We start from the raw sequence: 16567 nt of genomic DNA, 5'->3' as shown, positions 1-16567 counted from the left end.
ACGACATCAGAGTACTCACTTCTCCCATTACTTTCATAAAGTGTCGGTAACACTTGAAGGTTAATCTATTTTCTATTAGAGATAGTTTTAAACTAGGGAGAATATACTTTACATTTGACAAAGAAACAGTAGAGTCTTGGTAGAAGACTACTTTCAAAACAGTAGAGTCTTGGTAGAAGACTACTTTCAGAACAGTAGAATCTTGGTTGAAGGCTACTTTCAAAACAGTCGAGTCTTGGTAGAAGGCTACTTTCAAAAGTTAGGACCATGATTCTAACTTTATGATTCCTTAATGTATACACTATAGGATACATATATGCTAAGTGGATTCCGACAGCTAATAGGATGTGTGCTCTTTGCTGTACGTCATGTTCCCATTGGATGTGGGCTTGCACCGAGGTCACCCAATCTATTATCTACCCGAATCTATATATATTTATGCTTAGTATACATTAAGTCATCATAAGGGTACCAAGTATGGAGCAGGTCATAGGACACAGGGTCAATGCACAGTTTTTCTAGTACAAAACTTACATTTCAAAGTCAGTACTTTTGGTATACAAAACTAGCGATTTCCCAGTTAAGGGCTTAATCCATTTTATTAAGCCAGTACAATTTTAAAGACTTTAAGTGAGTTAACTCTATAACACCTTAGTTTATACACCATGTTTATATATAGAACTTATATCCGATAGATAGCTAAATGTGTGTTTTCCCCCGACGTCCTGTTCCCGTTGGATGTGGGCTTAGGGCAGATTCCCCCAATTAACTATCTACCCGATATCAGATTATATATAGTAGTATAAACAAAGCTATTATAAAAGTAATCACCATAGTCAATATTTTACTATAAGAAATATAGGTTTTCTTAAAAGAACTCTCCATTAGATAAAAAGGAACCATTACAAATAACTCCATAAGTAACAAGTGAATACACCAAGGTTATATATGACAACGAACTAACAACCAATGGAATGTGTTCTATCCGCCTTACTTACTGTACCCCGTTGGGTTGTGAGCTGAGGGCAGATGCGCACAATCGATTGTTTATTTACTCCAAGTATATATAACTTGTACCCACTTAGTATGCATAGAAAGTCTTGTAGTGTCATTTTACTTAACTTCCATTAAAGTAGGAAATATATGATTTTCTAGAGGAACAGGCAAACTTTTCAAATAGAACTTACAGCTTACATCACTTTACATATACATTTTCAACAACACTTTACAGCTTACTCACATCACTAAAATCTTATGAACTCACCAGCTTAATTGCTGATCAACTCTTTCAAATAACTTGTATTCTCAAGAGTCTATTAGACAGGTGCTCGTGCTGGGACTTCAGAAGATGGAGCATTATAGCTTCAAGTCTTGTTATGCTATTTGTTTATGACTTCTATGTTTTGTGAACGCATACATTGTAAACACTTTCTTTCTAAATGAAATGGTTGTTCATTACTTGCTTACCATATACATATCTCGTGATACTTGACATGACGTCCTCCACCCCCGAACGTTTCCGCCGTTTCGGTTTTGGGGTGTGACACTACTCGTCGAGTAGCAGCTGGATGAGATCACGTTTTAAGTGACCTACTCGACGAGTCCATGTTGGGACTCGGCGAGTAGGAGATGGCAGTGGAAACCTTGAATTCCGGGGTTTTCACCTCTATTTAAAGGATCCTTAGCCTCCTTTGGCCTCTTTATAGTCTTTGAGAGCCCCTTAAAACCCTAATCCGTGTGTGTGTGCCTTGGTGTGGTGTTTGAAGCTTGGAAAAGATAATCTTAGAGGAAGAAATCTAAGAGTGCAAAGGAAATTGAAGAAAGGAAGGAGTGGGAAGCAGGATTTACCTCAGGTAACATCCTTTAGAGGTATCAAAGTGCCATCCTTACTTCCCTTTTTCCCTTTTGTTGAGTTTCTAGGGTTTTTATAGATTTGCAAGTTGGTATGATGAGCTATGGGCTAGATCTGAAGTTGTAACTTCAGATCTGGACCCTCCTTGGATTCTAGAAGCATAAAGTCACAGTTGTGGTTGTGATTAAGGTCCCTCTTGAGCATGAAGTTCCATTAAGAACTTAAAATAGGCATTTAGAGCCTTTATAGCCATGCATGCACGTAAAGTTTGCAACTTTACGTGATAAGCATGCCCTAGAATCCTGGATCTATGAGTTGGAACCGTTGCATGGCTCAAAACAAGCCTGTGTGGAAAAAGGACTGAATGGACTTGGCGAGTCGCAAGGTTGAATCAGCGAGTCACATGAAGATGGCCGATGACTCACAAGTTGGATGAACAACTCGGCGAGTCCGATGAAGATCGCCATAAGAATCGACGAGTTGAAGAACAACTCGGTGAGTTGGATGAGTTTTCTCTTGGATGTGTATGAGGGTGTACCCGTCGAGTTGCAAGGAGGGAACTCGACGGGTGACCTTAAAGCTTGATCGAGAATCAAAGGAACTCGACGAGTCACTCCGATGACTCGGCGAGTTGGATTGTACTTCAGGGAACTCGGCGAGTAGCAAAGGGTACTCGGCGAGTTAAGGTTAACATGGACTGTTGACCTTGACTGATGACTTTGACTTTGACCAGGGGTTGACTAGTGGGTTTTGGAGTACCTTATAAGGTTAAGGACTTATGAGTATGATGTACTATGATGATAGGTGGTGGAGCCTATGTCAAGTGATCTGAGAGTTGGAGTTTACCTTTCGTGTTGACATCTGCAAGGTGAGTTATCCTTACTATATCGATAGGGTGTACGACACCAAGGCCGACCCTTTAGTTGTTATTGTTATGGTTTGCTACATGTGGTTATGATTTGTTAGATCGGATTCAGGGTAGACAGTATGTTATGCTTTTATGACCCGTAGGGATTGGTATGTTAGTGACCTGCTAGGTCGGTACTCTAGTTATAGGAGAATTCTATGATTGATGATCAGTGTGATAGATATGTTTGATGTTTGTATATACTTGTATATGATAGTATGCGCACATGGTTATTTGCTTGTGGTTGGGTTGAGGCGGTCTTGCTTTGTGCTGACGGCCAATATACCCTATGAGCGGTTCGGGGAGACTGTAGGCCCACGTGGCGGACCAGTCATGCCGAAGGCTCGGGATAGATTCAGATAGACTGTAGGCCCGGTAGGGCGGTCCGGTCAGGCCGATGGCCCAGTATGAATGTTGATTGATTGATTATTGCTGATATGGTATAGTCAGTGTGGTAATGGTATTTTGGGGGTAGCTCACTAAGCCCTCGGGCTTACAGTTTTCAGTTTATTGTTTCAGGTACTTCAGGAGGTCATTGAAAGGCGAAGGCGTGACCGTACCGCTCCTCATCCTTATGAAATGATTTTTGGGACACTCTGATGGGAAGTGATTTGAAAACATTTTGTAAACAATGCTATTTGGTTTTTATTTATGATTAAAAAAGTTTAAATTTGGCATAAAATTTATGGGTATTACAATTTAGGTGTTAGAGATAACATGATTTGTAAGCTTATCATGACTGGTGTGATATCCGTTGAGTTTGTAAAGACTTAGTTGGATTTAGCCTATCATCTAACCAAAGGTTTAGCTAGAGATCTTGTGAATAAGGAGGCTGTAGGGATGGGTTAAAAGTCCACCTAAAATCTTCTATATTAAGATACTCGATTCCCATCTAATGCAATATTAGTTGTTGAATTCAATGTGGAAAGCCTAATATTTAAAGATTGGCACACATTGTTTTTCATCATCCCAAAGTATGTATTAAGTATTGCAAGTAAAGGAGGTTGAATTTTTATTTCTTAATATTTCTTTGAAAAATTGTATTTGCAGGTGCAAGAACAAAAGAACTAGTGTCTAAGCCCGTAACTATATTTTTTCGAAAAATTGTATTTTTCATTACCATAAACTGTTTTGGACTTGTAAAATTTGTTTTTGATGTGGTAATGATTATTCTAATCCAATTTCAATGATAATTATCAAAATTTCAAGTTTTTATTGGATTAGTGTCTAAGCCCGTAACTATATTTGGTAAGTACTTGACCCGGTTGTGCATGGTCCTTTTGGATTGCCTTCACCAAAGCAACATGATAGGATGATTTATTAAGAAAGAGGTTATTATGATTCATTAATATGTTATATGAATAATATATTAATAGAGAAATCATATAATTAAATTAATACTAGACAAGAATTAATTAAGAAATTAATTTTATGGCTAAAAGACATTAATTTAATAACAGGGACTCAAACTGTCAAATGTGTGTTGGTTTAGTAGTGGGCTGAGGAGCCTATTGGACTAGGCATGGACAAAATTAGGATGTGTACATCCATAATTTCGGCCCTAAGGCCCTATTATAGAAGCTTCCTTGGATAGCTTAAGGCCTAAGCTGTCCATTAGGGTTAAGACTGAAACCCTAGCCGCTCCAGTATAAACAGGACCCTAAGGCTTACAATTCTTGGCCACTTGAAACCCTAGAAAGATCATAGCCGGAATTTTGCCTCTTGCAACCTCTCTCCAAGGTCATTCTTTTGCTACTGGTGTTTTTAAGCCATTAGAGGAGTGACACTTGTGACTAAGGAAACGACATCCCGACACTACAGGAGGTTTAGTCCTAGCTCGGGAAGTGCTTCGCTATGAAGGACCTCAGAGAGGCTTCCTATATTTTGGGAATAAGGATAGTGAGAGACAAAAATAAGAGAATAATAGGACTTAGTCAAAATAATTACTTGGACAAGGTACTAAAGAATTTTAGTATGGAGAATTCAAAGAAGGGGGAGTTACCAATCCAAAGTAATGCCAAGTTGAGTAAGACTCAAAGCCCGAATACCGAATTCGAGATAGCAGAAATGAGCTGAGTACCATAAGCTTCTGCAGTTGGCTCGATTATGTATGATATGACTTGTACTCGCCTTGATGTGTCCTTTCCTCTAAGCATGGTCAACAGATATCAAGGGAACCCTGACAAAGCATATTGGACCGCAATCAAGAACATTCTTAAGTACCTTCGGAGGACTAAGGAATGGTTTCTAGTCCTCAGTAGGAGTGATGACTTAAAGGTGTGAGGGTATAGTGACGCCAGTTTTCAGACCGACAGGGACAACTACCGTTCGCAGTCAGGCTGGGTCTTTACCTGAAATGGAGGAGCAGTGACTTGGAAAAGTTCCAAGCAGGAAACCATAGCGGATTCAACGTGCGAATCAGAGTACATTGCAGCAAGCGAAGTGTCAAAGGAGGAAATATGGTTGAAGAACTTCATTGGAGACCTTGGAGTTGTGCCAACCATAAAGGATCCCATGGCAATTTTCTGTGATAATGAAGGAGCGGTTGCCTTGACCAAGGAACCGAGGGATCATGACAGATCTCGACATATCGACAGAAAATATCACTTTATTCAACATCGGGTAGAAGAAGGACTCCTCGTAGTAAAGATGTTATCGTCAGAAGATAACCCAACATATCCACTTACGAAGGGATTGAGCAGGGTTAAGCACTTGCAACATGCTAGGTGCATCAGGCTGAAGGACGATATTAGTTTAGATTAGATACTTTAGAAACATGTAATAGATAAATTGTAATTAACATTTGATGATTAAATAAAAGAGTATTATTTATTAGTAATGTTACTGTCTTATGTTGATTGTTTTACATATTGTTTCACTTTGCATGTCCTGACTTCCTGAATAATGAGATTATTCGAACCGTCCACAGTCATTCATATGTTGGAAGTAGGTATGAATGAAGATTGTCATGAATTGGTGTGTAGATTGTCTAAAGTGTATTAGACATAACAAAAGTTTGCTACAACGTTCATGATTGCTTATGAGTTTGATTTGAGCATTGGAATTAACCCACGCTTGCTGGAATCACTTCATGGAATTTGTCTCGAGTGATCGCAAGACGATAATATCATATGGTCTTAAAACCTAGATATATGGTTTATTGATTTCTGATTGGTTGTGCATTGATAATGCGTAAACACATCAGTAACTTGATGTTATAAAACACATTGTTGTGTATGATTTGATTAGTAGATAGTAAATGCATAGAAGTCGAAGTTTATCTGTTCCTTTTATCGTAAGAGGGTAAAGCGATATCAGGGCCACTCGATGATTTGGTTTGACTTATGTGTCGGGCCCGGTCAGGATGATGTGCTCAATTAAGTTCTATGTCAAACGAATCAGAGATTAAGAAAAAAACTGCTGGACAATAAGTATGACTATGTTCCACGTAATTGTCCGCATGATATCTAGAACAAAGGACTATACAATCCCTTATCTAAAGGACAGGTTACTGATAAGATCAGAGTTTGACAGCGACTTTGAGAGCTACGATTGCTAATCAGATTGTGCTTACATTTGTAGTTACTAGACTTATCCAAGTGGGAGACTGTTGGATTAGTGTCTAAGCCCGTAACTATATTTGGTAAGTACTTGACCCAGTTGTGCATGGTCCTTTTGGGTTGCCTTCACCGAAGCAAGATGATAGGATGATTTATTAAGAAAGAGGTTATTATGATTTATTAATATGTTATATGAATAATATATTAATAGAGAAGTCATATAATTAAATTAATATTAGACAAGAATTAATTAAGAAATTAATTTTGTGGCTAAAAGACATTAATTTAATAACAGGGACTTAAACTGTCAAATGTGTGATGGTTGAGTAGTGGGCTGAGGAGCCTCTTAGACTAGGCATGGACAAAATTAGGATGTGTCCATCCATAATTTCGGCCCTAAGGCCCTATTCCAGAAGCTTCCTTGGATAGCTTAAGGCCTAAGCTGTCCATTAGGGTTTAGACTGAAACCCTAGCTGCTCTAGTATAAATAGGACCCTAAGTCTTACAATTTTCGGCCACTTGAAACCCTAGAGAGATCATAGCCGAAATTGTGGCTCTTGCAACCTCTCTCCAAGATCATTCTTTTGCTATTGGTGTTTGTAAGCCATTAGAGGAGTGCCACTTGTGACTCTAAGCTTCAAAGGCAAGAAGATTCAAGCAAACAATAAGAGGTAATCATCTAGATTTGATTTGTCACATTAATTTCGAATTATACTCATTAGATCTAGGGTTTGAAAGTCTTGGATGAACGCATGTACAATTAGAGAAACCTAGATCCAAGCATTAGGGTTCCATGAGCACATATGATGTTTTTTGGCTCAAACCCATCAATTTTATATATGTTTATATGGTTCTTGAATTGGTTGATATGAATGTCCATGCTTATGAGTTTTAGTAGATCATATGAATTATTTGCAAATTGTTTGTTAGTGTAATTCTTCATCTAAATGCCAATTAATGGACTCCATAACTTGTCCTTAAAGTTATGGAATTCCAAAAGTCTTTTCTTTAAAACTATTAAAACTCATAAGTTATAGGAATGAAAAGTTTTTGAATAGTTTCAAAACTTGCCCTCAAGTTTTGGAATTTGTAAAGTCTCACACACACTTTAATTCCAAACCCTAGATTTTTAAAAGTTAAAATTCAATCCTTATACTTTATAGTATTATAAGTTAATATATATATATATATATATATATATATATATATATATATATATATATATATATATACATATATATATATATACATATATATATATATATATATATATATATGTATAAGATCAAGTCAATCTTACCGTTAGTAGACCTCATTCAGGAAGCCAGTCTATAAAGGGGGGGGTATAAGGTTGTTACGTATAAAATGGCCGCTTAATGGGTGTCCACTCTCACCCACCGCTTCCTTGACTGGTGGAGGGTCGTTAGCCGAATGGGTGGGAAAAGGACTATAATTCTCATTAAAAGTATAATGATGAATATAAAGTAACTAAAGCTTTTATAAATTCCCAATTTTAGTTACTTTAGGAAAATGTGAATTTGGTGCCACTACTAGAAAAACAGCCTTTTACGACGCGCAATCAATGACATGCGCTGATAGAGAACACGCATTTGAGCATGCCCTAAAAATTGATGTCAGTTTTCCAAAATATGAAGCATAGAGGGCACACATTTTTGCGCGCCCTTAAATTAGTGTCTAATAAAAAATAAATAAAAAACACGGAGGGCATCTTAAATAAAATGTGTGTCGTCTAACCATGTCGCTTTATAAATTTTAATGAAACACGCGTTTCATCCGAGGGGGAAATGGAATCCAAAAATTAAAAAGCCCGCTTTGTTTCCACCGGCTGAAAACCCTAGCTCTTCCCCGCCGAAAACCCCATTTCTTTCTTTCTTCTCTCTTGATTCTCAAACCTCTATTCGCCTTCCGATATCTGCTGCTTCTTCGCCCCTTCTGAGTGTCTCCCACCGCCGTCGACTTCCAATGAAAGACGACCGTTCTTCCCCATCACCATCTATCTTCCAAATTACTACACTAACCTCACCGTCTTTGTTCTTTACTGTTCAGAGCCAAAACCATTTCACCACCACCGCCCTATACGAAGCCTCCAAAAACGCAACCCCGACTCCGTTATCGTCTACTTCTTCCCAACGCCCATTCATTGGTTAAGTCCTAAATACATTCCACCGCTTACTGCTTCGTCTTCTACCTCAATCAAATATAGAGCCACCGGTGTCGTAGAAAGAGAATCCTTCACCGCCAGTGTCATCAAAATCAGAGTTGCTGGTGTTGTAGAAAGAGAATTCACCACCGCCAGGTCGCCACCTCTAAAGGTTTCTGGTTCGTCTCCATCGCCAATTCGGAATCGTGTTCTTAGGTCACTTGAAAAGTACTCATGGTTGGTGAAATCAAAATGTGAAATCATGTTCTTAGGTCACTGGAAAAGCACTCATGGTTGATAAAATCATCAATTACGTTATGTCGTTACAAGGTCAACTTGAGGTAAGTCAATAATTTCTAATTCTTGTAAATAAATCCACCGATTACAGTGGTTTTGATTTATGATACCACTGCTTCTTTCACCAGCAGTTTCAGTTTCAGGCACCATCCCAACTAATTCTTGGGACTCATTTTTTGTTTGCTGACCCTCCTCCACTTTTTCTTGATCAAAGGCAGAGGCCTTCTCAGGAGTTGGACGCCTCAAATGAGAAACCAACATAATTCATAGGGCTCTCAAGACTGCAAATTTGCTCATCGACACTCAATGTAAAAACTAGAAAGACATTAATTACACTTTGACTTATTAGCTTCTTAACTGTTTCTCTGTTTTTTTTAAATTTAATTTAACATTTTAATTTTAGGTTGTAAAGGTGGCGGATTTTGGGGTTTCCCGGTTTTGAGTCAAGGGGAGTTATGACAGCAGAGACTGGAACTTACAGATGGATGGCTCCTGAGGTTTCTCTTTCTTCCTCTTTACATATAATATTTGAAGATATTTCCTTTTTCACTGATAAACCCTAACAAATTTGGGAATCATCCTCTAAACTCTAAATTTACCATGATGAATAGAGCTACTTATGTATTGTCGTGGTTTGCAGGTTATAAATCATCAACAATATGATGAAAAGGCGGATGTTTTCAGTTTTGCGATTTTTTTATGGGAGCTTTTGACAGGCAAGGTAATAATTAAATACACAATTTTAATTATTATCATACATATAGAGTTAAGAATGATATGGATATGAGGTTTTAGGTTCCTTATGAGAAGATGACACCATTGCAAGCAGCCTTGGGAGTACGACACGTCAACATTTCCATTTGATTAGCATTTGGATTTAGATATATCATATATGAGAGAGAATGCATAATATGAGAATGTGCATGAATATAAATATTGTAGGGCTCCATTAGAAGAGGATGCTGAGACGCTCTTCTCACCATCGTTCATCTCCAAAAGATGGGGATAGGAGTGATAGAGACAAACAAAGGGGTACCAGTGAAACAAGATACAGAGATAGGGATAAAGATAGGAGTAGGGAGGACAGAAATGGAAAGGGTAGAGATAAAGATAGAGAAAGAGAAAGAGAAAGACACAGAGGTAGTGACAGGGATAGGGAGAGGGACAGAGTGAGGGTAAAAAGGGAACATGGACGTGAACTTGAGAAAGAAAAGGAAGATAGAGATCAAGAGAAAGAGAAAGAACATGAAAGACCACATCGAAGTGGAAGCAAGATCAGAAAGACCTGGGAGTGAAAGGGACAGGGAAAAGGGTCGTGATAGAGAGGTTAAAGATAAATAAAGAGAAAAAGAAAAAGAAAAAGAAAAATAAAGGGAATCTGAAGGAATTGAAATCTTGAATTCCATTTTGTAGTTTCTTCTAGTGGAAACATAGATTATGAATATTGAAAATATGTTTTGGTTCGTGGATTCTGTGGGAATCTGAAGGAATTGGAATCTTGAATTCCATTTTGTTTTTTCGGTTGCTAAACTAAGGGAACTGTATTCCAGGATCTCCTTCAGAAATCAATGTTTGACGGATTTTGTCATTTCTTGGGGTGGGTGGTAGGGTTTGAGTTCTATTTTTATTTCTTCATTAAATGACTAAAATTTTCTCATAAACCCTTTAAAACACAAACAAATTCTTCCTTAACATAATTTACATTCTCATTTATTTGATAAATTTACAAATCAAACAGAAAATAGCAAAGGATTGTGATTGATTTCCTTCCCATTTTCTGCCAACCAAACAATTAACAGATTGCAATTCTTTCAGATTCCAATTGCTTTGACATATTCCATTCCTTCCAAATAGATTATGTGAATCAAATGGGCCTTTGTTTTCTTTGCAATATCAACACCATAGATCCCAAACACTATTATTTCTTCATTCTTATAACTAGAATAGGTGTTGTGGCTAAACCTTGTGCTGAGTTTGTTGTTGGAGTACTTGCAATATGGTTAAATGGAGGTGTAGTTGTTCCACTTGCACTCAGTTACCCTGAAGCTGAGTTGTTACATGTCATGACTGACTCGGTTTGCTCTCAAAACAACCTTAAACTTTTCTAGTTTCCTATGTTTCTTATTTGGAAGAAATTGCTTTGTATTTGGATGATATTGCTAAAATTTCTTTAATAGGAAGAAATGAAATTCAATAAAATGACTCTTTTCTCCTTATTCAATTAACATACCCTTTTTTTAATGTAGTTTATGTGGCCTTTGTAAGATACAATTTTATTCTCCTAATAATACAACATTGTTAATTTAACTTTTGAAGGATGTGTCCATGATTTTGAGTACTGATGATCACAAGGAGCTTATGCAAAAAGTTGCAGCTAAAACTCCAGCTCAATTTTCTCTAATACCAAATGTTCCTACTATGACTTCACAAGCAGTAGATAATGGTGTTGTACATCAAAAAGAGATTGTATTTGCAAATAACATAAAAGGTTTATATCCATGTTCTTTAATATATATATATATATATATATATATATATATATATAATTTCATATACAATAATAATATAAAATTGTCTTATTCATACAGACGATGATCCAACATTGATTTTGTATACTAGTGGAAAAACTGGGAAACCTAAAGGAGTTGTTCATACACACAGTAGCATTTTAGCACAGGTAATTTAAAGTTTTGGAAGAAAATACTTTAAAAACCAAACTTGTGAAATATTCGTATATTTTTTAAGAAAAAAACGTATTTGTGATGTTCTAATTGTTGTTTTCCTGCATAATTTCAGGTGAAAACATTATCAACAGCTTGGGAATACACATCAAGTGATCGTTTTCTACATTGTCTTCCATTACACCATATCCTTAAATAAACATTAAAATAATTACTTTCAATTCCTTTTTTTTTTCCAAAAATGTTTCACATTTCTTGTTGATTCTTAATTTAATTTGTACATGTTCATGGGCTCCTCAATGCACTATTTGCTCCTCTTTATGCGGGGTCCATGGTAAGCAATTACTTTTATGTTATTTGGAATTAAGTAAAATTCTTTATCATCGCCAATTGTAAGTTTATATATATATTTTTATGTTGTTTTAGGTTGAATTTATGTCAAAGTTTAGTGTGAGTGGTATTTGGAAAAGATGGCGTGAATCTTACCCAAAAGATGTCTTTAGTGGTCGTGTCCAAGAGCATCAAGCAGATTCATCTAAGGATTTGTCTTCTAAAATAAGGTTAGCACACTTTTCATCAGTAATGCCCTTTTTGTTGGTGAAATTACCCATCTGCCCTTTTGGATTAGCTTGGAACACGCGTCCACCGCTTGTCTCAGTTACGTGATTCTCAACTTTGGAATTTATTTTTTCATTAAACTCTTATTGTATATTGGCTGTAAATTAGCTGTAAAGTTAATGCTTATCTTTTCTTGTTATGTATTTTCCTTGTTTAGTGAGGTAGGCTCTAGTATAAATTTAGGCTCTCTCTTGTATCATTCATCCCAAGAAACACATTCACCATTTCCTTCTCTCCCCAATGGTGGATTTGTTTGAACATATTTTTTTTAATGCTATTAAAGTTAAATTGTAGGGATAAATGCAAATCACAACAATGTAATGGTTTGGTTGGTTTTCTTTTCTAATTTGGTGCCAGGTGAATCTAATGAATCAGGATCTGCCTTGAAGATAGGAGTTGTGTTGTCAGGAGGACAAGCACCAGGAGGGCATAATGTTATATATCTGGGATTTTTGGTTAGGATTTTGAACTTCCATTTCCTATTGTTCATATTTTTCATACTTCATATGATAGATTGAAGGATTGACTAGTAAACATAAAAGTAGAATGAACATGACAATTGATTTTGTGTTGTGTTTACAGGGTTGATGAAAGCGAATAGCTCTCGAGTTAGAAGTGGAAAAGAAAGCTCAAGCCGAAAGAGATAAGATGCTGAAAATGCAAGTGTTGTATTCTCCATTTCAATTGTTAGTATGAAACATAGAGTAGATTAGATGAATGCAAATATATATTGTAAGAAATAGAATTGTATGATATTAAAGTTTATGCAATGGATTGTATTTTTTTGTATATGGTATTTTATTTCTATTATGACACATTAAATGCAAATTTAATTTAAAAATTAATAAATATATAAATATATATTTTTTTAAATATTTAAATTTACGATACGCAAAAATGTGTGTCATCTTCATTTATGACATGGCCTTTCTTGACAGGGGCTTTCTTGATACGCATTGTGTGTCATTAACACGCGCGTCGTAAGGTTACGACACGCGAATGCGTGTCGTCTTCCTTTATGACAGGGCCTTCCTTGATACGCATTGCGTGTCGTAAACGTGCGTCATAAATGAGCGTCGTAAATGCGCGTCGTCTCTCTTTATGACAGGGCCTTCCTTGACGCGCATTTGCGCGTCGTCTGAGCCTTTTACGACGCGCAATGAGCGTCGTAAAAGGTTGTTTTTCTAGTAGTGTGCTAACCCATGAAATTATACTTTATACCTTACTAAGTCGTTAGTGGAGCGTGTGTGGTTAACCGACACACTAACATGGACTAGTAAGAGTGGAAAAGGGTAACTTAATGTTTATCATAAATCGGTGGAGCGCGTGTGGTTAACTGGCACATTGATTAGGTGATAAAGTTAAGGGTACCAAGTTAATTTGCATGGTTATTCACACCTTGTTTGTGATCCTCGGCATCCCAGTCACAAACTTGAGAGGGCACAATTGAGATTTAAACATGCCATTGAAAAGTTCAATGAATCTCAAAGGAATCTAGGAGTTTCAATCCAATTAAAACCTAATAATTTATTTCGTTTTCATGGTGGAAATTGGTGAATTGTTATTCGCCTACGTTCAAATATTTTATATCCTGGATTACGGCATCCCTCTTCCAAGTTATAAAGTATTGTGTTCTAGCCTTAATATTACATTTGGTGTCTTATTAAGGACCCTTTATCTAATCTAAACCTGTCTTTCTTCTTTTTTGAGATGTCTTCCAACAATGCTTCTGGCTCAAACCCTACCGGTTCCTTCTTTCTCATGAACCTTTCTGGGAGAGTAATCTTTGATGGTTCCAACGATAATGATTAGATTAGGAACATACAGATGGTCACACGTTACATGGACAAGGAATATGTCCTCGAAAAGGAGCTGAAGGAAATTGATGAGTCTACTGCTACTCCACAGGAGATTGCTGACTTTAGGGCTCATGAGAGAGATGGCGCCAAGGTGGCATGTATCATGTTGGCCATAATGACAGCTGAACTCCAAAAGTCCTATGAGAACTTTTACCCTTTTGAGATGCACATGGACCTGATGGAAAGATACCATCAGAGTGCTCGTCAAGAGTGGTATGAAATCATCTCTTCTATGATAACAACCTGAATGAAGGATGGTGAACCCATCACGGGCCACACGTAGAAAATGCAGAGGTTTGTGGACCGTTTGCTGAAGTTGAATGTGAACTTCCTTGAGGAGTTGGCTATTGACATCATGCTGCACTCCTTACCTACTTGTTATGATCAGTTTCGAATGACCTATCATATGAACAAGGAGGAGGTCACACTCAGCAAGCTTAAAGGACTTTTGAAGACCGTCGAAAGTGGTCTCGAAGGTAAATTGGTTATTACTACTCCTACTCCGAACACCACCCCTGTTTTGGAAATTGGGCAAGGTAAAGGGAAAAAGAGGAAGTCCCCTTTGAAGGGTACCAAGGGAAAGTCTCTTGATGGCTCCTCTTCGATTGGAACCAAAGGTGTTCCTGTCACTCCCTCTTCCAACCCAAGAGAAACTGAATGCTTCTATTGTCATGATAAGGGGCACTAGAAATGAAACTACCCCAAGTACCTGCAAGATGTTAAGGATGGGAAGGTTAAACCTACCCATGTAGGTATTTACACTATATTGTCTAATAACTCACCGCATACTAATTCTTGGGTCCTTGATACAGGTTGTGGTATTCACATATGTTCTGATTTTCAGGGCCTAAGAAGAAGTGAGGATGTGGAGCAGGGGAAGATCAACTTGATCATGGAGAATAGGAAAGCTTCACCTGTCACCAAGATTGGAGTTTATTCTTTGTTGCTGAGTAGTGGGTTAATATTAAATATGAATAAATGTTGTTACTCATCTGAAATGGCGAGAATTATTATTTCTTTCCACGGTTTGTACAAACAAGGATTTACTTTTTCATTTGATAATGAATGTGGTGGTATTAATGCTTTTTATAATAATGTTCTTTATTTTAAAGCATTACCTTGTGATGGTGTATATGAAACTGTGTCGGTTGTAGACAACCTAAGAAATAATGTGTTGCATATTGATTCTTCCACTAGTTTAGACAAAGCATGCTTGTGGCATTGTTGTCTTGGACATGTTAACATGAAGTGCATAGGCTAACTCTAAAAGGCTGGAGTCTTGGAATCGTTTGAATTAAGGTCAGATGATAGTTGCGAGTCTTGTTTGCTTGGAAAAATGACAAAATCGCACTTCACTGGTATTTGTGCTAAGGGTGAAGGGATGTTGGACCTCATACACACAAATGTGTGTGGACCCTTCAGAACCGCTACAAGGCATGCTAACCGCTTCTATGTGACTTTTACTGATGATTATAGTAGATATGGTTATGTCTACTTAATCGAGCATAAGTCGGAAACCTTTGAAAAGTTCAAGGAGTTTAAACAGAAAGTGGAGAATCAGCTGGGCAGGAAAATTAAGATGCTTCGATCCGATCGAGGTGGAGAATATCTTAATACAAAGTTCCTTGACTATATTAAGGAATGTGGAATTGTTTCACAAGTGACACCTCCCAGGACACCACAGCTTAATGGTACGGCTGCGAGGCATAATCAAACCTTGTTGGACATGGTTCGTTCCATGATGAGTTGAGCTTCGTTACCAATCTCATTTTGGGGGTATGCCTTAGAGACTGCCGCCCATATCCTTAATCTAGTCCCTACGAAGAAGGTTGACAAAACACCCCACGAGATGTGGACTGGGAATGTTCCCAATTTAGACCACATAAAAATTTGGCGTTGTGAGGCTTTCGTGAGGCGCGAGACTCACAGAAAGCTCGAAACTCGAAGTGAGCGGTGTATTTTCATCGGCCACCCACAGAGATCCTTTGGTTACCTCTTCTACAGACCCAATGTGAATGTGGTCTTTGTGGAAAGGAGATGGGTCTTTCGTGAGAGAGAATTTATAAGCCAAGGAAACAGTGGGAGGCAAATTGACCTTGAAGAGCTTAAATGTCACACCCCAAAACCGAGAACGGCGGAAACGTTCTGGGGCGGAGGACGTCATGTATGTAGCACAACAATGTAAAGTAGTAAACAAGCAACAACCTCGTCCATTGCATTAATAGTAATAGTTTAATACATGTGATTTCTTTCATAGTAATAAGACATTACAACAAGTAATCAAAATAAAAGACGAGTCTTGACTGCTTCGTCTTCGCAAAAGCTGTCCATCATACCTGTTTACTGGTGACCTGAGAATACAAGTTATTTTGAAAGAGTGGATCAGCATTTAAGCTGGTGAGTTCATAAGTATTTAATGTCATTGCTTGTATAAGTTTGATGATAACATTTGAAATCGTTCAATGTAATTGTTTGTATATGTTTTGAAAACTCCTAGAAAATCCCATATTTTCTACTAGTATAACAAGTAGTCTTCTACCAAGACCTGGATGTTTTGAAAGTAGTCTTTAACCAAGACCTAACTGTTTTGAAAGTAGTCTTTAACCAAGACCTGACTGTTTTGAAAGTAGTC

At 37.4% G+C, this 16567-nt stretch overlaps 1 protein-coding gene across 1 annotated transcript; it reads left to right on the top strand.

Moving 5' to 3' along the window:
* Positions 1–10645: 10645 nt before the first annotated feature.
* On the top strand, positions 10646–12723 carry LOC145094205 (putative CoA ligase CCL8). Its single transcript, XM_079032508.1, has 9 exons — positions 10646–10852; positions 11094–11265; positions 11366–11454; positions 11574–11643; positions 11740–11792; positions 11885–12018; positions 12185–12216; positions 12371–12433; positions 12659–12723. The coding sequence occupies exons 1-9, from the start codon at positions 10646–10648 to the stop codon at positions 12721–12723; spliced, it is 885 nt and encodes a 294-aa protein (XP_078888634.1).
* Positions 12724–16567: the final 3844 nt, after the last annotated feature.

Source organism: Lactuca serriola, chromosome 3 (assembly GCF_051521515.1).
Source record: "Lactuca serriola cultivar US96UC23 chromosome 3, Lser_US96UC23_V15, whole genome shotgun sequence".
Lineage (NCBI taxonomy): Eukaryota > Viridiplantae > Streptophyta > Magnoliopsida > Asterales > Asteraceae > Lactuca > Lactuca serriola.
Note: the sequence above shows the minus strand (reverse complement) of the source record. Positions and strands in the feature narration are given on the sequence as shown.